We start from the raw sequence: 25,506 nt of genomic DNA on the forward strand, positions 1-25,506 counted from the left end.
TTTGTAGGGCTGGTAAGGGGTCCAAAGGACTCCTTACCAGGTCAATGTAGCTGGGACAGAATTCTACATTAAAAAAAACACCAAAAAAGGGGAAAATAACTAATTTAATCTTAAAAAGCTGATCTTCCCAACTTACTGGCAGCATTTTTAAGGCAAATGTTTCATTTTTTTATGGATGAAAAATACATTTCTCTTGTAGATAAATACCACAAACCTGGAATTGAATCTTTACAATATCATTGATAGAATTAAGGATATAATTATCCTTACATGATTACATGTTAAGTGAAAGTTTACATCATTTAAGCAAAAGATTGGTTGGTGATCTGAATCAGTGGCCTTCTGCATAGTTGCCAAATTTAGAGTATCAATGGGTAAGCCATCTTCATGCTTTTAAAAATGATTTAAGGACCAACGGCCTCAAGAATCAAAGTGTCCATACTAAGAACTGTCTCTATTTCTCCACCATCTCTAATCATGTTTATACCTGCCCTGGCATATGACTATTTGAATCTATTTGGTGGATGGCCCATGACGTTTTCTAGTAACCTGATAGAGTCTTCATTTCGCAGCCTGTAATAGAAAACTGACAGCTTGATCTGAGTAGCTGTCATGGGCTTTCCCAACACCTGTATAGAGTATTGGTGTACAGGGGCAGAGAGCATAGATGGGCTGCTAAAAATATGATTGAATAAAAACTTGTCTTGCTTAAAATGAACATTCATGGAAAGTAAGAACCATACATGATGGAGCACAAAATGGACACCTCTGCACTGTTTAGATTTGATAGGAATTAAAATATTCAGACCTCAAGATAAAGCTGCCTATTTTGTACTTGTTTCAGAGTTTGTGATATTTTTTGTAATGAATGTTTTGATACTATACATGTGCTTTGTAGACATAAATTGTTTAAAATTTTAAGAAGTCTCTGCTCTTTAAAAAATAAATGTGTTATTGAATAAATCAACAGTTTGTGTCTGTTTTTCATGAACATAAGGTATACTTACCCTATTGTTGTATGACCAACCAAAGAATATATATATACTTCAGTGAGTCCGTTCTGTTTTAGTAAAGCAGGATTGGTCATGTAATGTATCACAATAGGCTCATGTATGTTTCAATCATAATGTAAGCAGGTCTCCTGCGATGGAGGTCAATTAGACACCTACCCATGTATGGTTAGTCTAAGGCCCCATTCACATTCCACATTCTGGGATTCCTGCAGCAAGAACCTATGGATTCCAGCAGAAGGAATCCCAGGTGTCCCTGTTCAGATGCGGCCACTGTAGCCATTGCAGTTATTGGCAAGTCGCATCTGTCGGTACATGGTACCAAGTCCTGTGTCGATGGGCGGTGGGCCTGTGTCAATGGTCAAATCCAGGCTGATTTTGACATTAGTTTGAGATGATTCTGGGATCATTCTAAATGAATTGGCAGGTTCATTTGACCTGATTCAAGCTGCTGTTGTGTTCCCATTGATTTGTATAGGAAAAGAAGCCATTCTGACACAAAAGCCTCTCAGCATAAGCCCTAACACCTCAGTGGTACCTTTATTTTTGTCCTTTATCTATACTGTCTTTCCCTATTACCAATTGCACAATAAACTGCCCTGCTATGTCTGATTGGAAAAAAAGCTGTATGATTTTAGTAAAAATTCAAGCAAAAACAATGTTCTAGCATAGATTTTATTTTAGTGATGAAGAACATTGTGTAAAGAAAAAGAAAAACAATCAAAATCTTTGGCACTTGAATTATGTGTACTCCACTGCCATCCATACATCGTACCCATTCATTCCATAAATATAGAATGTTAAGATGCGTTATATGCTTGATCAGCTCTGTTAAACCTTCTGCACTAAAACAACAGATGGGGTATAATCCATTGTGATTAATTGAGATATGATTACTGTCAACACGTATTATTAACATTATAAGTAAAGAAACAGGAAATAAGCTATTTTGTACCAAATGAATACCCCAGTGAACCAGGCTCTCCAGTATTATACCAGATGTGGATTGTTTGCTGCAACCTACACACTACACAATCAAATCAGGTGAATGTGAATGTTTGTGCTTATGAAGGAGGGGCGCTCTGCATATATCCAATAATGAATCTGGCCTATCTCAAAGGAAAACATGTTAAACACCCAGGAACATCCTTTTTTGACTGATTAACCCTTCAGCACCTCCTAATCTGACCATAAATGTCTGGACTGGACATATACTTATGTCCAGTCCAGAACGGCTCCTTCGATCAGAAAATCGAAGGAGCCGCTCGGAACATTTTCAGGTGAACCATGTCAGAATACAATAGCCCAGTGTGAGATTTGGCCCACAGGTTGAGCAAAAAAGTTATAACAGGGCATGACCTTCTGTAATGTAAGCTGGCACAGCCTTCATGAGAGGGTCAACTCTGCTCTAAATGTAGGAGCAGTAAAGCATTGTTGCCACCCCATCACAGAAATCTGCATTAGATGGACTTCACTAACAGGCTCAATGGGTATTTGTGGGACATTGTAAGGGGAGCTATGAGAAATCTAGATGCAGATGCACTTATAATTAAGTCCTGCAGCGCAATGTTTTTATGGTAGGCCATGGTTCTATTTTAAAGTACTAAACTGGCCATAAAGATGCCTAAAAGTCCAAAATTTTCAGTTATCCTATCAGCTCAATATGATTCAGTACTCACAGTTGTATTCTAACTGTCTACAATGTTACAAATATTACAAATATTACAAATACATATTTATATCTCTGTATAAAACATTGTGCTGTCTGCATGTTGGAAAAACTTTCAAGTTTAAACTTCTATCAGCCAGGTAGTGGTAACAACCCTTTGATGCACAGGCCTTTCACAATAAAAAAAAAATCTGTACTATAATTGCCCAAAAACCATCCAGAATATCCATAAAACTAGAGCAGAAGTTGCAAGCACAAATAATTTGTCATCCTAACTAATTTGACTGTAGTAAACTAGATGCCCATGGACAGGCTCCCTGTCTGTACCATGACAGCGAAGCTTGAACTAGTGTGGAACCGTGATAATTTATTAACCCTTTAAAAAATAAAAACATGTTTATAATTCCAACAGTATAATAAAGAATTGTGTCTAGATGTGATTTGATTTAGACACACATTTGCAGGGCTCAGAGGGCAGCCTCGGTCCTCGAACGCCAAAAATACTAAATCAAAAGACTAAACTGAAAACATTTAATCTCACTCTATATCTCTAGCTCCTTTCTGGAATGGTGCAAATTTCAATGCAGATCCAATTAAGAACAAGAAATGTGCTATTTTATGCTAACTATGAATGAATAAAACAAAAAAAAAACTATATCTAATGACACCAATTATTCCATCTTTAAAGGAGAACTGTGGGGTAAGTTTTTTCCCCCCATAGTTCTAAGGGTCACGGGAGGACATAAACTAGCATCCTCCCATGACCCAAAGCTCAGTATATTGCAAGCTACAGCTCGCGGTATACTGGGACTGCCGCAGCTGAGGGGCGGGTGAGCGAGCGACGGTATGCATTAGCTCACTTCTCGATCTATTGAGCCGACATGTGACAGTTTCATTGTCACACGTCGGCTCAAACTATGAGGTTGAGTGATTTTCACTCACCTCACAGTTCTCCTTTAATAATTAATATGGCATATACAGGTATATATACAAGAGAGGTTTTCCTGCACCCTGTATCTGCAGAGCTCTAATCACCTTTCATAGCATGCAGCTCAGCAGAAACCTATATATCTCTAAATAGCTCTTCTACTTAAACTAAAAACCCCAGAAATGGTTCTGACCCCCGTCTACTACTACACTCCGGTTCACAGCTTCTCCGTTTTACCTGTATTTCTACAGCACCACCTACTGGTACAATTGGAGACTGCACCACATTCATGGAGACACATTGGGACCCTATGAGCAGTATAATTTTTAGGCAGGCTTCAGTTGCAATGGGGCAGGGTTTCCAACCATCCAGAAATGGCCAGTATGTCAGAAATGGGGGATTTTATATTAAAAAAATGGTAGAAATGCACTGATACATAACAATTCCTATTAAAATTTTAGGGCTTAACACTTATTTGGTGGTCTCATCCGATACAGACGATAGATAATATTGCAGCCTACAGAGCAATACCAACCTGCATCAGTCTTGTTCTTGTCACACACAATGGTTAAATGCTAATACATATCATCATTGCAATAATTCTACTTATATAGGGTCACTTTTTTAAGTTAGACAATACAACCATCATGAGTAATCTGACATTGGTGTGGCGATAGAAATGATAAGCTGTCCTTAAAGTGACACTAAACTCAGGAATTAAACCTTAAAAATGCATTTGGGTACTTTACCTATTAACATAAATGTATATCCAAGCTCGCTCCCATGATGGACTACAATCTCAATACAAATTAGTAAACTAAACATGAGACTTTAGTCCATCACAGGAGCGAGCTTGGAGTGGTGGCTACTTTACAACACACACAGTGACCATGGGGAACAAAAGTAGCCACCGTCCAGAAGGAAGGACAGTGTCAGCATGAATTCATGGAGATGATTTGAGGATCTATAGCTAAATTATACACAAATAAGATACATTTTTGTTAATAGTTAAAGTGGACCCATATCTTTAAAATAACAACAAACACACCTTTAGAAATCTTTAGTAATGACCATCTACAAACAGATACTTCTAGATAATTGCCGGCTTTGAATTCATTGCATACCTTATTTCTCTTTTCTTCCCCAGTGTTCTGGCAGTGACATGTTTGCTAAGGGCAGATTACTAGTTTTCCTATTACTTTCTGGATTTCTGGGGCATGTGACTAGGACATGTGACCATGCACATCATCTCAGGGGAGGAAAATGCCTTTCTCTGAGATCTCCTGAGATTACAGATGAAATTTCCCAGAAATGCTCTGCTGATGAAGTAATCCCCAGTGTGCATTGCTTTGCCAAACTGAAGTCATTTTGCCCCTTGAAAGCAGGAAGTGAATGCTCTGCAAGTGTAAGTATTTCATAATCACAGCATTTTACACCTGACATGTCTATGTTATTATGAATCATCATACATAGAGGGATAAAATGTAGACATGTGCACGGCAAAAAAAATTGTTTGGGACAAAGCAAATGAAAACGAAAAACACTTTAAAAAAAATGATTTATGCTGTTTTACGTTTGGAGGCATTAAGCCTCTGAATCAGAAACCACACAATGAAACTGCAGAACGAGCAGTGGCTATATCGGCAGCCGGTGCGTTCTGCGCATGGATGCCACCATCTTGGAATGTATCTTGGTATACACCAAGATGGCAGCGCCTCCATCTTGGTATACACCAAGATATACTCCAAGATGGCAGCGCGATGGCGGCCTATATGGCCACCGCTCGTTCAGCGTATGACATCACCCAATGCTGTGCACGCGCGGCGTCATGTACACCGCCTTCAAGATTTATGTATTTAGTTTTCACATTTTCAGGCATTGAATAAATGTGTTATTTCGATTCGGACAAACCACGGAATCAACTGAATTTCGTTGATTTGCAGGTTTGTCCGAATCCAAATGCAGATGTCTAATTCATTGGTAGAATTTGATTTTGAGTGTATGAAGGTATGAATGCATTTTTAAGATTTCACTCCTGAGTTTAGTGTTACTATAAATAAACTTGTACCAATAAAATACATAGTCTACCTTTGTTAACTTTTCTTTTAAAAAATGTTTGTTGCCAGTTAGGTTGGTCCAAAGGGTTCACTACTTTAAGTTGCTGACCAGAAACAAGTGCAAATCAGAAGTTGTGACTCTCCTTTGAGATGCTTTTTTCAGGACATTTATTCAGAAAGCATTGAGGATAGAGACAGCCAGGCAACTAATATTTTTAGAAGTATATTTCACTCAGTACAGGATTCTAGCAAAAAAATAAATTTCAGTCATGTGTTCCTGAATGCTCATCCTGTTCATGAGAGATATGTTGTTAGAGACCTGTCTGAACTGCTGCACAACAATGTCAGAAAACTTCAATAATAAAATGTAGGAGGGATTTGTCTTCTGATGGGCATTCGCTGTGAAAGCTTGTGATATTGCTGATATACCAATTTCAAGGATAACTGGGAACCTTGTGTTTTTTTTACGGACCTCTCTATGTAGTATCTTGGGACATATTGCTGCAATTTTAGAATTTCTGTGCCACCTGCTGGTAAAATGTGCTATTGCAGAGTGACCCCAAAATTCAGTCGTTTTCTATGAGAACCGTGGTATGTCTTTCATTGGGCTACAGTCCACCAACTATCATCAGCAACAGCATTCTGACAATTTTTACAAAGACGTCTTGCAAGGTGGAAACCCCGCTATGTTATTACCGCCATGTGCACTAGTCAAATCCAGGACATGCATGTTTCTTGTTACATCCATGTAACCACATGAGCAGACCTGACTGAGCTCTGTCACCCAAGAAGTGAACTTATATCAGACACATGTACTATGGTGCCAAGGAAAGGGCTCTTCTGTACATATCCTTTGCTCTGTATTGTATAATATGTTTTGTTTTATGTCAGCCAATTATAACTTTACAATGATCTGACACAATATATCGTGTAACATTCTGCTGGTGATTTACTTGGTAAAATAATGAAATCTCATGGGTCCATCAATCATGATATAAAAATACTGACTGTTAAAACTGAACTCCAGGCGCATATAAAAAGAAATGTCAGCTTTGCATTCATTTATAAAGATTGCTAATATTTTTTACATATGACTAGTAAAAGTACCTGAATCTGTATTTATGTCAGCCAACTGTAATCTCATTTGTAGCAGCAATCACTCTTGGAGTCAAAGGGTTACCATTCATACTGAATTGTGTCTGCTGCACTGCTGAGAGCTGTCACTCCAACACTGTAAACACATTTACAGGATGGAAGAGCACTGTGATTATCGTATCATTGTGCTCCTGCTCCTTCATTGTCCAAATACAGGCTAATGCAGATCCTGGACCTGCATATGTACATTGTAGTCTGCAGAAAGGCCCAGGACCTGGCTGCGCGGTCTGGAAGGAGTAACTGTATTACAAGTTTGGCTAAACAGAATTAGAAATCCTTTGGCAAGTAAAACAGTTCCCATACATGAAATTAACCTGTGTATTTATCTGTTTGCCTGGAGTTCAGCTTTAAACCTTTTCTAACCCAAAAGACACCTATAATACATTTTCCTTGTAGTAGGCAGCATATATTTTACAACATGGAAAGCTTTAATGCACTTTGTCTGGGTCCTTTTTGGCAGTAAAAGAATCTTCACAGTTATTTATAAAGTTGCTCCTGTTTATTGGCACTATGGTAATGAAATTAAATAGGTCTTTGCACAGTGACACATTGTGCATGTAGCTGGTGAAGTCTGCAGAGTGAGAAAAAAACAAAAAAGACCCATTGGTGGAATCTACTGTGACTGCAGTGATGCTGAGGGGTTCAGTCCAGGGCAAGCAGCGGCTGAGTGTTCTCATTATCTCTGTGCTCCGCGTGCATCAGTGTGCCAGGCTCTACCACAGACTGGGACCTGCAATGAGAAAGAAGAGTAATAGTCACTTACAATACACCAAGTCACAGAGAAGGGAATTTTAGAAAGAAAGGTCTTTTTTTTCAAATAAAGATAATGAAGGGAATTTAACTGGAGCAGCTGTGCATGGCGGCCAATCAGCACCTCTCTTATTTTCAAATCTTAACTGAACAAACTGAAGAGGGAAGCTGATTGGTTGCTATGCACAGCTGCCCCAGATTTTGTCTGCTCCATTTTTGATAAATTGCCCTCAATGCATTTATTAAGGGCAAGTTGGAATATTTCTTTGTGGAACCCTTATCAAATCTAAGACTGCATCCACTTTGTCCTCATCAAGCTCTTTTTCACAATGATCCAAAACAGTTTCGGTTCCATTTTTCTATAGGCACAGCCAGGGCCATTTCTACTACAAAACAAGTAAAGAGTCCTACAGGAAAAAGTAGAGCATTGGCTTGACTACCCCTTCCTGGCAGCACATACTGATATCTTCTTCACTATGCCGCCATTCCATTCAGCACCTAGGAACCAAAGGAGATATTTGGTAATCCCTGTAAGGGAGAGCATGTTACTAATTCCATGTAAGAGCACTGAAATAATCAGCATTGGTCACAAGTTGGTCCATAGTACTGTGTAACCTCCAGCAGTAACACCAGCATCTCACAGAACGTTAATTCATGGCTGAACGGAATGGCGGGGAGCAAAAAAAGTATATGCAGCCATAACCCATTGCTTTGCACTGCATGGGTGGAGGCCCCTATCTGCCTTGGAATAGACTTCCTCCAGGTCCAAGAATAAAGAAAGTGATTTAACCCATGCAACCCAATGTAAGCGTATATTTCTCCCTAAGGCAGCACTTCCATGTACTGGCTACAATTTTCTGCTCATATTATGAACACAAGAGAAGCCTCCTTGGTACTGCAGAGATAGAATACAAATCACTTGAAACAGTGTATGGCAGCATTATAAATGGGCTTTCTATTTTAATTGCAAGTATGTCCTTGGTCTAGGTCAACATCATTAATCTGATTGCAGTTTATAGTTAATACTGAACCACAAGGGCCTATGTCACAATTCCTTTTCTTTAGAATATCAAATACACACTTTTATTCTGTAAATCAATGCCACATTATGCTACCTATTTCAACCACTCAAATATTTTTACTATAGTCTAATCGGTATAGTGCAGTAACTCGCCAACCAGATATCAGATTACTGTAGTTAAATCAGAAAACCATACCAACCAATCGGATATCAGTTTACTATGGCAAGTACAGTAAAAGAGGAATTCTGATATACCTAATGAAGTGACTTAAAAGTACAGTCAAACAGCATGGCCAGTAGCAGCTCCAACTCAATGCATGCTTGGTCAAGTGGTTCAGTAAGCACATTTGATCATATAATTATATTTGCTGCATTTCAGAAACTGCTAGCTTCCAATAATGTGAAAAAAAACAATCAGTAAGTTGCAGTATGGCCAGACTTGTTCAAGTTGATAGGATGTCTACGACTGCTCAATTAACCACTTTTTTTTTTTAATTAAATATAGTGAGTGGAAGGGAACCCCAAATGCAGAAATAGTCAGACCTCAGAGAGTATGAAATACAGCACTAAAAGGTTCCACTCCTGCCAGCTAAGAACAGTAAAAATAGGCTACAGTAGACACAGGATCACCAAATCTGGGCACCTAAAACTGCAGAAATAATGCATGGTCTGATAAATTTTGTATCTTTTTTTGCAAGGGTCGTTTAAAAAAAATATATAAAGTGATACTACAAAACTAACATTGAAGTACAAAGAAGACTAAATTAAATATAAACCCTAAATACATCCCACTACCCTCCAAAAAACCCATCCTCTATATCAGCCTTTCTTACCCAGGGTTTCTTCTGAGGTCGCTAGAGGTTCTTTGAGTTGTGGCTGACAGACCTCCCATCTGATGGTACCTGCAATTGTTCCAGGTCCAACACCACTTAGCAGAGCCAGGGTTGTGCCACAAGCAGTCTGTTTTATTATTGTTTACCATACATTTGTGTCCTGGTATATCCCAGTTTACCCACCTACTGTTTTGTGTATATCGGTACAGCCTTCTAGTTAAACACTCCCAGCCTCTCCTCCCCAATTTATTTTCACCTTCTCCCTCACTGTGGTAAGAAGGTTCTATTCATGGTGTTATGAGGTGTCCAGGAAAAAATGTCTTTCCATCTCTAAGAATGACAAGGAATCACATCCTCTGTATTGTCAAGCCTGAGTAAACTACAGTGGATTCTTCTTTGAGCCTTCTTGGTGAGCTGGACACTGCCTGTGGATACCACCTCAGTAGGTTGTCATACTATCCATATGGACGAGTCTCAGGAGGTATGTTCAAATGCATAAATCGGTGGTTGAGACAGAACAAGGGGCATAACACCAATGATCTTTTTAGCTGTCGGTAAGGATGGCATGCTGACCACCACTGTAAGTAGAGCATTCTTCTCAATGACTACCAATGTAACAGGCAGTCTTCCCACTGACCACCAATGTAAGGGGCAGTCTTCCCACTGACCATCTATTTAAAAGCAGTCTTCCCACTGATCCCCAATGTCAGGGAAAGTCTTCCTACTGACCACCAATATAAAGGGCAATCTTCCCACTGACCACCGATTTAAAGGCAGTCTTCCCACTGACCACCAATGTAAGGGACAGTCTTCCCACTGACCACCAATGTAAGGGACAGTCTTCCCACTGACCACCAATGTAAGGGACAGTCTTCCCATTGACCCCCAATGAATTCATTTTAGGAGGGGTTATCCGAGACCTAAAAATCCATCTGGGGTAAAAAACTTGAGAAAGGCTGCTCTATATAACGGCAAAAAACAAGTAGATTTTTTTCCAAGTAAATGACTCCTAAGCAGCTAAGCCAGCCAACTAGCATTTGCAGGATGAGAAGTACCCAGCCACCATGTTTTCATTTAACAGACCTTTGGCTATCAATTGTTAACACACTGGCATCTTGTCTATTATCTTTTAGTAAGACTACAAGAGGATCAGACAGAAACAAAGAAAGGAGAGAGGAGAACTGCTTTATTCTGTATGGAATACGCAGCCAGTAAAAAAGGAGGAGGAACACAGATTGGATGCCATTGGTACCTCTACATTGGTAGCTCCTACATTTATGTCTGTGTTGTACCTCCAGTTCTAGAAGCTTAACAATACAGACTGTACAACTACATGTCTAACGACAGTGTGATGCCCTAGCTTTTTCTGCTTTGCTGATGTAATAATTCAAATTAAATCATATAATTGATGTCTTAGGGTATTTTACAATATTATTTATGTTCGGCTCATGCTATGAAATCACATACAATACATTCATTTTATCAGTTTTCTAATTTCTTTCAAAATCGCAAGCTGTCCTCTGTTTAATTATATATAAGCACATGAATGCAGATTAAATAAAGCTTCTTATACATCAGCCTTATCTCAGCTCTCATTATTTCCACAATAGATGCATCTCGTGCATTATTCACTTCCTGCTCATTAATGGTGCTAGCAAGCTGTGGAAATATTAAGCTAGCTCATCCAGAAGAAAGTCAGAAATAAAAAAGGACAAGGGTAATTGCTTAACCGGGGTTATATTGATATAATTAAAGGGCAGCCTGTTTATTTCTTTTGGTACCGACCCCCATTCACACTTGAGCGTGAATGTTTTTCAGGCGATTGTAAAAGCTTTTTTTTTTGTGTGTTTTCCGGGCTTGGGCATTTTTGTTGTAGCCAATGGAAAGCTTGTTACTATGAGAAGGAGATGGTTGTTAGGTGAAAAATCACTCTAAAAAATGTGCATTATGCAAATTTTCCAGGCATTATTTAGGTGCTCTTATTGAAGTCTCTGGGGCTAAAAACACATCATTCTGTCTAAAAAAATGTTTTACATGTTCGCCCTTCAAGATACAAGCGACAGGCAATACAACACTCAGGTGTGAACTGGCACCATTGAAAATAATGGGATTCTTTATGTTGAGCATTGTCGCACTACACAATATTCTCAGGTGTAAATGGGGGGTAAATGGTTTTTGCTACTTTTCTGCTAACTGGTAAGTGACTAGTTTGTAGACATGACACCCCCATAAAGAATGAGTTTGTTCTAACTCCTCCCATACACCTTGTATATTAAGAGGAGTATATCGTTTTTTTCAATTCTTTTTTTTGGCTGCAAGTAGTACAGATCAGGTTGATGTGAATAATCTTATCAATGTGTCTTTAAAAACATTGTTTCTGGTAATTATTTATTACATATGTACATGGGAACAGCCATATTTCAACTTAAAGTTTTGCAGTGCTACACAATGGTTGTGCTTAAGGCTCAACATCAAGCTCTATGCTCCCCTTCTTAATCAACCTCCTTCTTTGTAGCCCCTTTAAGCTGTTTTTATACTTACTTTTTTCACAGTTTCCAGGCCGGTCATGTTGACACCTCAGAGTCATCTTCATCCTTGCTTCTTCTCCAGACTGGTAAGTTGCTACTGATGCTGAGCACGTATAAAAAGTCCAATGAGAGTGCCAAGCAAGACAGTATGAGAGTCCAAAAACTTTTAATAATACAATGAGTTCACAAACAACAGCACAGAACATCCAACATGTTTCAGGGGCTCAAAGACCTCCTCTTCTTCAGAGCATAAACATAATGGGTAGTAACCTGGACTCAAAGCTGGCACAAATCACCAGTGAATAATTATTTGCTGTGTACAGCCAAAATCAGGAAATCAGTTTTGCAGAGTCATTGTGCTTTAACACATTGTGACAGACCGTCTGAATATTTGAATCCAGCACCTCACCTCTACTTGTTCCAGTTACTGATGCCGAGACCAGTGCTGAGGTAATGATGTCAGTGCCACGCTTTGCACCAGTACATAGTGAATAAAGGGCATCATGGTGACGCCCCTTGATGGGCAGTGTCATGACACCCACATTCACAGTAGAGTCCCCAGTCTTCAGGGTTGAGTGACTAAAGGAGTCATTCAACCCAGAAGACTAACAGGGTTATTCACAAAAGGGTGAGGAGTTTGGAAAAGGGAACAATCTAGGTCAGAATAGCTGATTTAGAAAGTGAGCTGAATTGGAGAATTTTTCCGAATCAGCTACGATGTCCTAGATTGTTCACTTCTCCTGCCTTCTCCAAACTCTTCACCCTTTTGTGAATAACCCTTTAAGATTATCATATTGACAAGAAGAGGTAATGCCAGGGCACAGCTCCAGATTAATGATGAGTAGAGCAGTCAGAGCTGGTTTTTGTTTTTTTATGCGCCTGTGGGATTTATTTTAAAGTTTATCTCAAGTTGGGTTTTAACCCGTCCTTCTCAAAATGCCAGCATGTAAAGCTGGCCATGCAATGTGCAAATTCCGGTTCTTGACAGTTGGTGTCCCTGCGGGCACCCTTCCCTCTGGCATCCTTTGATCAGAAAATCGAAGGAGCCAGATTGAAAAATTTTGTTTAGCCTAGATGGTGGAATCTGTTATATTTTTTTTCATTCAGCGAAAAAATATAACATTGCATGATCAGCTTAAGTCTGATGACCCAATGAAAACAATAGACTCCCTGCATGGCTGATATCTTTTCTAGCAGTCAGATAAGCAGTTGTAGTGACTATTCTACCCTCTTTCTGCTGGCAAAAGAACAATAATATGAAATCTTCATGGATTGTACAATGTGGCCAGCTTTATACAGATCTGTTGCCTGCTGTGAACAATAAAACGGTAACTTTTCTCTTCTACATAAACTTTCAAAATCTTCATGGAGAGTAGTGGTTGTTGCTTTTCTTTTTGCAGCAGGGGTACATAGAGGGCATATATGTGAACTGTATTACCTAAAAATGGCATTGTAGTTCTATTCAGCCACTCTTGTGATGCACAAACCTCATGGGAGACAACACTGCAAAGGAAGTGACTCCTCTATTTTCTTGTTCAGTTTTGCAACTTCCATTGTCACCTCTAAGCTCCAGCCTCCTAACCAGACAATAAATCATCAGCTTTGTCCAGTGTGCAGGGAGGTGATCCTGAAAGTTTTAGAGGGATATTAAAGTCCAGTGGCGGACCTATGAAACAATGGGCCTTGGTGCCTTTTTTGTGGGGCCCCTCCCCACAGCTCATACAATGCCCATCCTGCCCACCTATAGCCTTTACCATTCTGCATTTCATTATACAGGACTACAACTCCCAGCAGTACTTTATACAGAAATCCAGAATGGTAATGGCTATAGAGGGCTACAACTCCCAGCAATATGCTCTACAAAAATGTAGAATGGTATCCGATATAGAGAACTACAACTCCCAGCAATACTCTCTAAAGAAATGCATAATGGTAATGGCTATAGAAGACTACAACTCCCAGCAATAGAGAATACTCTCTACAAAAATGCAGAATAGTAACGGCTATAGGGAACTACAACTCCCAGCAATACTCTCGATAGGAAAAAAGAAAAGTAAAGGCTATAGGGGACTACAACTTCCAGCATTACTCTCTACAGAAACGCAGAATGGTAACAGCTATAGGGGACTACATCTCCCAGTAATACTCTCCACAAAAATGCAGAATGGTAACGGATATAGAGAACTACAACTCCCAGCAATACGCTCTAAAGAAATGCAAAATGGTAACAGCTATAGGGGACTACAACTTCCAGCATTACTCTCTACAAAAACGCAGAATAATTCCATCAGTTATAGAGGACTACAAAACATGTCACAGAACGTAGGCACATACAGAAGATAAAAGCAGTCACCTCACCTCCTCCTCGACAGCAGGAACACCATGTAGCTGGGAGATGCGGCAGGCTGTGTACTCAGGAAGCTGCTGGGTCCTCCCAGCCGAGGCCCCAGCGCTGCCTCAACGTGTGCTTGCAGGCTGCTCTGCCTCACTGCCGTGCAGCCGGACGTTCGGTGGCTTGCCAGCTCAGGCACCGGTGCGGCCGCACCGGCGGTAGTTCCGCCCCTGTTAAAGGAGAACTGTGGGGTCAGGGCTTTTCCCCATAGTTCTCCTTAGGGTAACGGGAGGACACAAACTAGCGTCCTCCCGTTACCCTAAGCTCAGTATACCGCGAGCTACAGCTCGCGGTATACTGAGACGCCGCAGCCGGAGCGGATCCCAAAATCGATGTCGAGATCCACCCAGCAGAGAGCTGTGACAGGATCGAGAGGTGAGCAAACGCTGGTATATGTTCGCTCACCTCCCGGTCTACTGAGCCGACCTGTGACAGTCTCATTGTCACAGGTCAGCTAGAACTAGGAGGTGAGTGAAAAGCACTCACCTCATAGTTTTCCTTTAAAGTCAAAAGGTGTTTAGGATATTTCAAATGCTGATTAAATCACTTACAATGGATGTTTAAAAGTTTTAGCTTCTGACAGAATCAGCTCCCCTGAGCACTGGTTGTGATCTCCTGTTTTAGGGTGGCTCCTTTCTCTTGCAGGGTTCTATAGAGTCACCCTTGTGTATGCTAGTACACAGGTACAGCAAAGCAAACCACTACCGTACTCCCCACTCCTCCTTCTCCTCCCTCCATCTCCCTCCTCTTTTCTCCAAGCTAGTAGATGGACAGCTGCTGCATACTGCTACGTCCCTTGTGAGCTTGTACTAGACAGTAAGTTTAGAGAAGTGGAGCTGAGAGAGTTGGAGCTATTTGGAAACATGATAATTGTAAGTGCTTGGGCAAAAATGTTAAGAAATGCTTTGTTTTCTTACTGTATATATATATATATATATACACAGTAAGGAATCACAATGCCATGCCCGCATTCCGCACCATATGTGAGGCTCCGCTTCCAATGGTAGCGCATTAATGACTCTTCCACTCGCTTATGACCTCTTTTTAGGGGCTTCTGTGTCCACTTTTAATTGAATCCAACTCAAAAGTCCACACAGGGTTACCCTCGCAGGGGTTTTCAAACATAACATACAGCTTTTCTTCAGCAAAAATTACACTTTTCAGTCTCACCGACTTTAGGAAGGTCCTTTAACTAAACGTCTAGCCACACAGGCTGCTCTTTTGCCACACAGACTGCTACTTTGCCACACAGGCTGCTGCTCCCCAGTCCACCAGCCACACAGTCTGGTTCTAGGGTGGAGCTCTTCTCTTAGGAGGCTTCTCTTAGGAGACTTAGGGACAATCCGTACTTACCAACGGGGTCCACAGTTCTCCTAAATGTACTGGCAGCCGCCGGTACATTTAGGAGAACTGTGGCTGCAGTGGCCTGTGTCCTTTAAAAACCCTGCTGCTCTCCGTGCCTGTGTTGGCGGAGGCAGTGGGGACACAGACCGCTGAGTACCGCCGATGCCCCACATACCTCCGCTGATGTGCCGGCTTCCTCTTCAGCCATTCCGTCAGCTTCCCCGGTCCGGGCGATCCTGCGCTCTCCTGGTCCGGCCGCGGCTCCTATGCCCTGCCCCCCTGCCTACTCTTCATTGCAGGCTGGGAGCAATACCCAGCCTGCTATTGGATATTGTAAAATGCAATAGCAAGCTGGCTATTGCACCCGCCCACTGCCTGCTGTCAATCAGCATGTGGGGACCTGATAGAGAACTTTCTGCTTCAGGCCCCTCCTCTGCTGATTGACAGCAGGCAGTGGGCAGATGCAATAACCAGCCTGCTATTGGCTATTGCAATTTGAAATATCCAATAGCAGGCTGGCTATGGCACCCAGCATTAACATACAAAAAAATAAAAAATAAAAGTTTAAAAAAATTAACACATTAAATTAAAAAGACAAAATAAATTTTACAAAAAGTAAAGAAAAAGTTAAATAAAAATTAAAAATGCAAACAAATAAAAAAATAAAGTGTATAAAATAAAATTAAAAATAGAAAAAAAACTTTTTTTTGTGTGTCATTTTAAATAAAAAAAATGTTTTATTTATATTATAATCTTCTGGACAACAGGAACAGACAGCAAAAGAACTGTGACCCTTCCCTATGCTATCCAAAACAAAAAAAAATGTTTTGTCTGGAGTTACACTTAAAAAATGTACCTGTTCTGACTTACATACAAATTCAACTTAAGTACAAACCTAAAGTCCCTATCTTGTATGTAACCCGGGGACTGCCTGTACTACTGAGTTGAAAAACGTTTAAAACGCATGTGACAATGCAATTTTTTGTGCAAATGGTGATCTACAGCTTAGTGCTGATGATGGGGTTAATACTGCTAAATTAAAAAGTGTTAGAAGCGCATGTTTTGAGCTGATGTATAGGAATGATGGTAAAACTGCATTATCTGCAACCAAAAAGGGTGAAGCAGAAGGATCTTGGGAAACCTTAGTAGAGCTCAATAGGGTGGAGCCAGAGGTTCCCCAAGATAGTTTAGGTGCTGAGCTAAAGTGTGATTGGGATATCGGGTGACCATGCGCCAGTGGTTAGTGTAGAGCCACCAGGCAATGGTACTGAAAATGTATCTGAGTGTACACCTGGGTCATGTGAACCTAAGGTGGAGGTAAATGTGGTAGGAGTGACCATTGGTTAAAATGGGTTATGTTCCTGGACTCAGTTGGAGGGTGCACTATGCCTACCCATAGCAATAAGGGCATTACCCTGGCTTCCATCTTCCGAGCGCCCTAATACCATAAGCCCCATTATGCGCCTGACTCTAAAAATATGGGACAACACCAAATAATACAGCAAATTGATATCACCACACCTACCAATGCTTCCATTTATGGGCAACCCATTGTTCCCTCCAGGCCTGGACTCCCCTGAGGCGTTCACATGGTGGAACACACAAAACTTCACATACTTGCACAACCTCTTTGAAAGGGATAACATTCGCAGCTGGTCCTCCATTCAGGAAACGTTACAAGCCCCAGCAACGGAATTCTTCCGCTATCTACAGTTAAGACACTGGGCCTCTAGTTACCTTACCTACAGAGCGACATCATCAACCATGTCTATCAACATATGCTACCACACTCCAGCACAGCCAAAACTGATCTCTATACTCTATGCCCACCTTTAACACTGTCCCATCTAGTTCGAATCATGGCTATGTCTCGAAATGGGAGCGAGACATGGGAGCTACCAAATCTGAGGCAGAATGGCAACAGATCTGGACCACAGCCGCCACGTGCACAATCAATGTCACATCCATGGAAACGGCCTACAAATCCATGTTGAGATGGTACATGGTACCGGCCAGATTAGCACACATAGGCCCTGGTCGGTCAGCCTCCTGCTTCTGCAGCTGTCTGCACCTGGGGATGTCTTACATACCTGGTGGACATGCCCCATGCTCAGCAGATTTTGGACACACACATTTCGTGTCCTCAGGAATCTTTTCCAGACTACGTTACCCAAGGACCCGTGGTTCGCACTCCTGCATCTTAAACCTGCAACTCTCACAAAATCGCAACACAAACTTGCAGTATACATACTGCTAGCTGCCAAACAGGCCATAGGTCAGGCCTGGAAAAAGCAATTTGTACCCTTTGCAGAGGTGCGATGCAGGATTGATTTCTTCTTTATCAACGAGAATTTGTCTAGCATCCTTCTGGATACACAGAAAAACTTCCTGAAAACCTGGGATCCCTGGATACAATACGCCCACCCATCCCTGCCACGAGAGAGCCTGACAGCCGTTTGACCGAATGGGGCTCCAGGGGGACGCGGCTTGCGGAGACGACCAACACCTCTTCCCTCCTCTTCTTCCCCTCTCGCTGGAGAACTGTGCCTTTACTTCTTTTTCTTTCATCTTACCTCTTTTCTGACCATGATAGTACAAAGTAACCCGAAGGCCAAGTCGGTGGGATGTCACCCACTAGGTGATTGACATCGAACACGGACTCGTCGGCCCATCCACTGATAGTTGTAAAGCCATATCACAATACGCTATAAGATTGACATAACATGTTATCCTAATTTTATTTTATTTTTTTATTTTCTTGTCATCTTATGAGTTTTACTGTTTACCATATGGATCTCGAGATCTTTAAATGTTAACAAATACTGAAAACTCTTGCTGTACTTGTTTCAGTGCAATGAGGTACTCTACATTGTTATCCTGGAAAAACAAAACCACAATCAAATCTTTGTGAAAGAAAATGGGTTATGTTCCCTAAAGACAGTATGTAAAGCAGCAGAGGTGTCCCTGGAAACCTGTAAAGAGCCCTGTGAGCTGTAACCTAAGGTTACCCAGGAGAGCTATGGTGCCGCCCTGCTGAGCAATTCTGAGCTTGCAACTCTTAATGTGAATGTGTTCAAGCCGAGTGACCTTTTGGAAAATGTTTCTGGGATTAGTGAAGAGTCCCAGGCTCATAGCGATGGGTTAATGGCAGAGCCGCCAGATCGTTGTGTGGAAGTGAGTAATGTAAAAAATGCTCAGCTACCTGCGTCTCCTCAGACTGATGGGTTGGTACTGCAGAGTACCTTCCAATGGAACACAGATAGCATAGATTGGGATGGTTTCGCAAAACAGATGTTAGCGATAATGGGACAGGGCTCTGATGGTAATAATGGGGTGAACAATATGTCTGCTGTTCTTCACAGAGGGGCTGCAACCCAGCTTATAGAAGAGGGCATGCATGCTGAGGCAGCTGATTTCTCTCGCAAGTTAGAAGCACTGAATAATGATGGGAAGATGGCACAAATCTTGTCCGAGACCCCAGCAATAAACCAAAGTGTTGTATTGCCAAGCAAAACTGGATGATTTAGTTGCATTTAAGGAAGGTCAAGTCTCAGAGCAGTTGCCAGTAGAGATGGTGTACTGTGAGGTTACCAAAGGGGGATCACTGCTCCACAGGGTGTGGTCCCCCTACAGACAGTGCTCTGATTAATTATGACCATGTGACTTTACTGGGGGTATCGGGGGAGAACCTGCTAGAAAAATGACAGCATATGACTGCCAAGCGGGGGTAGATCAGCTGTGGGGTGGAGGAATCAAGGACTCCGTTAGCAAAAAGACCGAAGGGGATAACATAGAAGTTGACTGCCAGAAAACGAGTGGTGTTCATGCAGAGACAGCTGGTAGAGAAGCTGAGTGTGTCTACCATGAGACTGCCAGTGGACATGGTGAGGATGATCACCAAGGAATTAGTACCCAGGTGACCTTGAGTGACTGGTTAGAGAGTGTAATTAAAGATGGATTGGGAGATTACACAGAAATGGACTGCAGAGAGACAGCTGATGGTATAGGGGTGTTTAATGTAGAGAAACCTTATGTTCCTGAAGAGACATGCATCAAACACAGGGAGTCTGTTGCTGACTTCAAGGATGTTTAGGAGTATGAGACCTCTGCTAGTGATATATGGATTGACTATAGAGAATATAGTACGATGACAGAGACTTCGGAGCCTGACTGTATAGGCACACAAAATGTAGATATCGTAGAGCTAAGAATGTTGGTTGGCTGCAAGGAACTTGACAGAGAGATGTTAGAAATCCCTCCAAATGTTCAGAATCAAATGTATATTGGGAAAAATAAGCCCCTGCAGCCAGTATACTGAAGAAGCACTATTGCACTAAACTAACCACTTGCTATCTGCAGCCAGTATACTTCTTACCGTCCAGGATATACTGTAACAGTATATCCTGGACGGTAAGAAGTATACTGGCTGCAGATAGCAAGTGGTTAGTTTAGTGCAAATATTTTTTCTGAAGACTATAATCACAGATAAGTAAAATAAAAAGATAATGTGAATTGTAGTAAGGTTGTTAAAGATAATGGATACAACCACAGCCTTCCCATAATCTGAATTGATGCTTTCGCAGTTGACCGAATTACACCAAGTGCAGTCTAATAAACATACATTATTTTCACTTTTCCTTTTGGAGCTTTGCTATGATTCTTGCATTACTCCAGCAATATGATTTAGGTCTAGAACCAAAATGCCAGTGTCATTGATAAGTTCAGCACAATATCCTTGAAAATATGATGTTATCACACAGCAATAACTTATATTATTTCTTACAGGCTGCAGAGAGGAGAACTATGAATATATTGTACAGGATAGCTGGTTGGTTCCTTATCTGATATTCTCATTTGCTTTGCCCCTATTACAGCTTTTTGTTTTTCAGTTCGCTAAGTGCATACAGCCCAGGCTAATGTAATAGCAATCTATCTTTACAAAACGGTTGTAATAAATTATAAATATAATCAAACCAACACGTTAAGTTCATATAAAAAGGTAAACTCCACTATTGTTAAAGCAGAAGTCAAGAAAACCATCTAAAAACAAATGTGAACTGAATAGCTGCCAAATGATTTGTAATTGTGCTAAGCTAGTTTTGCAGGAACTTCTGTCAGACAGTACAGGCGGATCTTGGACCTTTTTGCATTCTACGCTGCAGTTAAGCAATGCAATCTAGACTACGACCTAATTAAGGCTGTTATTAGACACTGAAGAAGCATCAGATTGATGATATCATGTTCATTTTATGAAGAAAGAGCTCTGATTGCCTGGAAAGTCCTGACCCTTTTATTCACAGGGGGTAACCACTTTGTGTGGTTTATTCTACTAGATATTACAGGACTAGACATAACTGGGTTAAAATGCTGTTTTTATATCTTCCCAGAGTCCAGATCTAAAAAGTTTGAAAATCAGAACTGCTACACAAAACATTTTCTAATGTGATTTTATTCCGATTGCCTTCCCATTGTACTCTGCAGACAGCTACCGGTTCCAAAAACAGGCAGAAAGTTAAAAAAAACTGCTTTATTGCCTTATTAGCAACAGTATTTTGTGTACAAGGTATCCCTGAACTCTCCTTGCTCATGTAGCTGGTTGACTGCTTTTCTCAGAAGTCTGCAAAGACCTTCAGGCAAAATATCAGCTTTACAGAAATACTTGCTAAGGGTTTTTCATGTCTGGAGGGATGCTGGGAGGATTACAGGGTTCCTTATTCCTTCATTGGGGTATGTGATTTTACCAGGCAGACATTAACATCCACTTAACACTAATTTCCAGGAAGTTCACTGCAAGCTTACTGTATCTAGACAACAGAAGCATGCAAGTGTCTGCAATAGAGTGTGGTAAAACCCTGTGCAATGTATATAACTGACCTAAAAAACTGAAGTTCCAACAGCACATGAAATATTTAATGAAATTACCTTTTGATCTATCTTATTAAAGAGCACCTACCCTTATTAGTACTACTAGTGTAACACTATTGTTACCGAATATTGACTTCCAGCGCTGAATACTGAAAAATGGCCTGGATGGGAAGGGGGTTTAACACCTGGTCTTGAAGTGGTTAAGCTGCCCATACACCTTGCGATCATCGGACTAAACTTTTCGTCCGATGATCGAACCGTCGTACGATCATGCCCATCCTGCCCCGATTATCGCAAGTTTGGATCAGCGGTAATTAAAAAAAAGCATCTGGACGAATTTCGGTAATCGACCGCGCGTATTTTGGTCTGCGCATGTGCAGTGTACATCGTACGAATTTTGACGTATGGAAACACCACCATCCTTGTGAAAATCGTACAATCGACCAAAGTTTTCTAACCTGCTTAGTCAAAAGTACAGTATTTGCGGTTGTACACTGCCCATCAACCTTACGAATATCGGACAAAAACGCGATCGCATACGAAAATCGCCCGATATTCGTAAGGTGTATGGGCAGCTTTAGAGTGTAAAAAGGATGATAGTCACTTTAATGCGCTCAAAGTAGCAACAGGTTTATTGCAGATTGGAATATGGGAACATAGATGATCCTACACACCAGATTAGGTTCTAATCCTTTCTCTCATTTCTGACAAGGTCTCTCTGCACCTTCTGAATCCAGACATTGCTGGCTGGATACCCACAGAGTTTTGGCTCCTTGAATATTAAGGTTCTAGTGGTAAGTTAATCCTGGTATTTCTCAAGACAGCGGACAAGTTTCTTTTGCATACTTCTCAGTCAACCAGTCACTAACCAAATGTCTTGTACAGGGCAGTAGTAGATGCTTCTTCTAGGCAACACACTTTTAGACCCCAGCAGCCTGTATCTTTAGGAATACCTACCAGGAGGAGAGATCCCTGCAATGTTTCAACCCTGGACCACATCACCAGGCTCACCAAGCCTACTAACTGGCTAGGTCAGTAAACATTCATAACACAGGATGACGCCTCTCTAGCACACCCTGCTGGAGCAAGCTCAAACAGCTGTGAACAGAGAAAATGCACTCTATGCTTAGAAGTCACTCCTGTTCATGTACAGATAGGCTGATTGCAGTCCACTGCTTCCTACAGAATCACAAAAATAAATTTCGCAAAAATACTAAATTTCTACACTAGCAAAGTCTCTAGTGGTACTTAAAAGGAGATAAGGAGATATGCAGTTTACACATAGGACGGGACCAGTCAAACTTCAGGCCAGGTTGTCTCTGATGAAACATTTCATAATGCAGATTGTTCCATTACCACTAATAACTTTCTCTAGGGAGAAAAGGGAATATTTGTATACACAGTTAAACAAATCAAAAGCGCCAAACTATGACTACCAATTGAAAATTATATAAGCGAGGATTGCTAGGGGTGCTGCCCCACTTCAGCCAGGGGAGCTGCAACACTATAGGAAAAAGAACAAAAGAGAAGGGCGCCCACCCTAGTGTAAATTGTTTTTAATAAGAAAAGCTGCAAGACAGGATAAAAACATACTCACAATAGTGAATCGGAATAAAAGCTTTCAACCAAAGCATGGACGACATCAGTAAGAGGCTGCACAGTCACCTGTGTGCCAGCACAGGACTCCTTCGTTTACGCGTTTCCGGGGCCACGCCCCCTTCGTCAGAACGTGACCTCAACCTCACTCGTGCAACAATATATAGTAACGTATATTAATACGGAGCCAATGAGCGCCGCTCAGTGATATGGGGAGCAGCCTCTCAGGACGGCGTCTTGGTTGCCGGTGATGTGTCGAAAGTGCGAACTTATCGAGTTGTGGGACCGCATGACTTCCGGTTTCCTCAGAACTACGATGTTTGATCACAAAACATGTTGTGCACGAGCGCCATCCACGACATTGCCCTATAGACATAGACCGCAGCAATAAAGTAATAAAATGATGTAGGATGACAGTAAGCCAGCACGTTCTTTATCTCCGGTGCCCCACTCAATATGGCCGCCGCTTGAGTGGGGCACCTGAGATAAAGAACGCGCTGGCTTAGTGTCATCCTACATCATTTTATTACTTTATTGCTGTGGTCTATGTCTATAGGGCAATGCCGTGGATGGCGCTCGTGCACAACATGTTTTGTCTAAAAACCTCGTAGTTGTGAGGAAACCGGAAGTAATGCGGTCCCACAACTCGATAAGTTCGTAGTTTTGATCGATCACCGGCCGGTCTAGTGGGAGTTTGTAGAGAGACTAGGGGCTTGGCGTTTCTGTGAGCCCGCTGATTGGCCTGATGGCACGGCATCTCCTTTAGAGGCAGATGCCGGAAGAAGCGCTGTATTACTGTTAACCAAGATGCCGTCCCAAGAGGTGGCTCCCCATATCACTGAGCGCCGCTATTTGTATTTGCCCATATTTGTATACACAGCAGCAGTGAATATCAAATGCACCCAAAACAGCATGCATGTTTTTAGGTGAAGGGAACAAAGCTTGATGCCCCATGAGTTATCTATGGCTGTCCAAGATTACAGTTTTGAGATCTCCCAAACTAATGGACTGACCCTAACAGGTCCTACCAACACAGTAAATCTGCAAATGTCACCACTCTGAGTGACATTTATTCCTATGGAGAATCCACCTAAAGCAGAGGATATAATATCTCTATGCAGTGTGCTCAATATATAGACACCAGCTATGACACAAGCTATTTGAGAGCTTGAAAGATTGGTTGAGAGCACCATAATTGTCATGCACACTGTTTTTTTTGTGCTAGGCCGCTTTTAGCCTCTACTGCTATAGCCAACGTCATCTACATTGTGTTCAGGCATTTCCTTCCTTCGCTGCTACTTCCGCTCTCACAGCACATCAACATCAAACCTTGTAGTTGGGACGATTGCTCACCTGCACTCTAAATGCAAAGTATTGTGTATTGCAAAAATGTTACATGGGTCAAAATTGCCAACATTTGGGGCCATGACTGTGTCACCTTGAGGAAGGGACTCTGTGTGTTCTAACCCTAAACGTTGATAATTTTGGCCTATGTAACGTTTTTGCAATAAACTTTACTTTCTTCAAATTAGGAGTGCTGGTGATCTGTCTTCACATCTCTGAGGTTGTGCATGGCACCATCCATGGTGGTCACTTCCTGTCCTGTTCAAATTGGTCTCAACGCTGTATGGAGTGCTGCAGAAATCTTCAGTATTATAATGAAATCTTGCACATGTGCGGTTTTGTTGCTAGTCCCATTGAGGTTTTCAGGAAGGAAATAGGGGAATCATGAGATCGAATGCCTTGCCAGGGACAGATTATGTAAGTGAGACAAGGCATTCTGCGGAGCTCAACACGGCCTGGAAGCCGGGAATGAAATACGCATGCACCGATGATATCACTGAAAATTCTAACAGCAAGGGAAGGATGTGGATGTTCATGATGCTGTCAACCAGAACTATGTGATATTATCATGATAATGGTGTACAGTTGAAAATGTGAGTTGACTTCCGCTTTAAGGATTTAATAACGTAGGTTATCTTCATCCCCAAAGGAAAAAAAATAACTGTTTCTGTAACTCCAGTGTTAGCTGAAGTTAGAATTAAATGTGTTAGTCATGTATGTAAAGTCCATCTAACACTACCCTCTCCACAGGCTACTGTCCAGGGGTGGCTATGCTACTTCTCCTTAGATACAGGGAGGAGTGAGCATAGCCACTCTAAGACAGGAGACATGTTACTGGTCGGATCACCAGGTGAAAATAAAGGAAAGGAAGCCTGAAAAGAAAACACTAATGCAGCGAGCACATCTGAGGACTAGTACGCTTCAATAGATCACATTTTTGTTCTTAGGTTAGACACACTTTACCTAGACTTGTGACAATAGTAGCCTGGCCTGTTAAAGCAGAGCAAGGTTTGA

General features: G+C 41.4%; 1 protein-coding gene across 1 annotated transcript in view; it reads right to left on the reverse strand.

The window, feature by feature from the left end:
• Nucleotides 1-7,062: 7,062 nt before the first annotated feature.
• Nucleotides 7,063-25,506, reverse strand: part of CLVS1 (clavesin 1) — a 73,412-nt gene continuing 54,968 nt past the window's right edge. The window contains exon 6 of the mRNA XM_018561813.1: nucleotides 7,063-7,549. Coding sequence (XP_018417315.1) covers nucleotides 7,462-7,549 — 88 coding nt within the window. The 3' untranslated portion in view covers nucleotides 7,063-7,461. The remainder of the gene's footprint in view (nucleotides 7,550-25,506) is intronic.

This window comes from Nanorana parkeri, unplaced genomic scaffold (assembly GCF_000935625.1).
Source record: "Nanorana parkeri isolate BGI_ZX_2015 unplaced genomic scaffold, ASM93562v1 scaffold546, whole genome shotgun sequence".
Taxonomy (NCBI): domain Eukaryota; kingdom Metazoa; phylum Chordata; class Amphibia; order Anura; family Dicroglossidae; genus Nanorana; species Nanorana parkeri.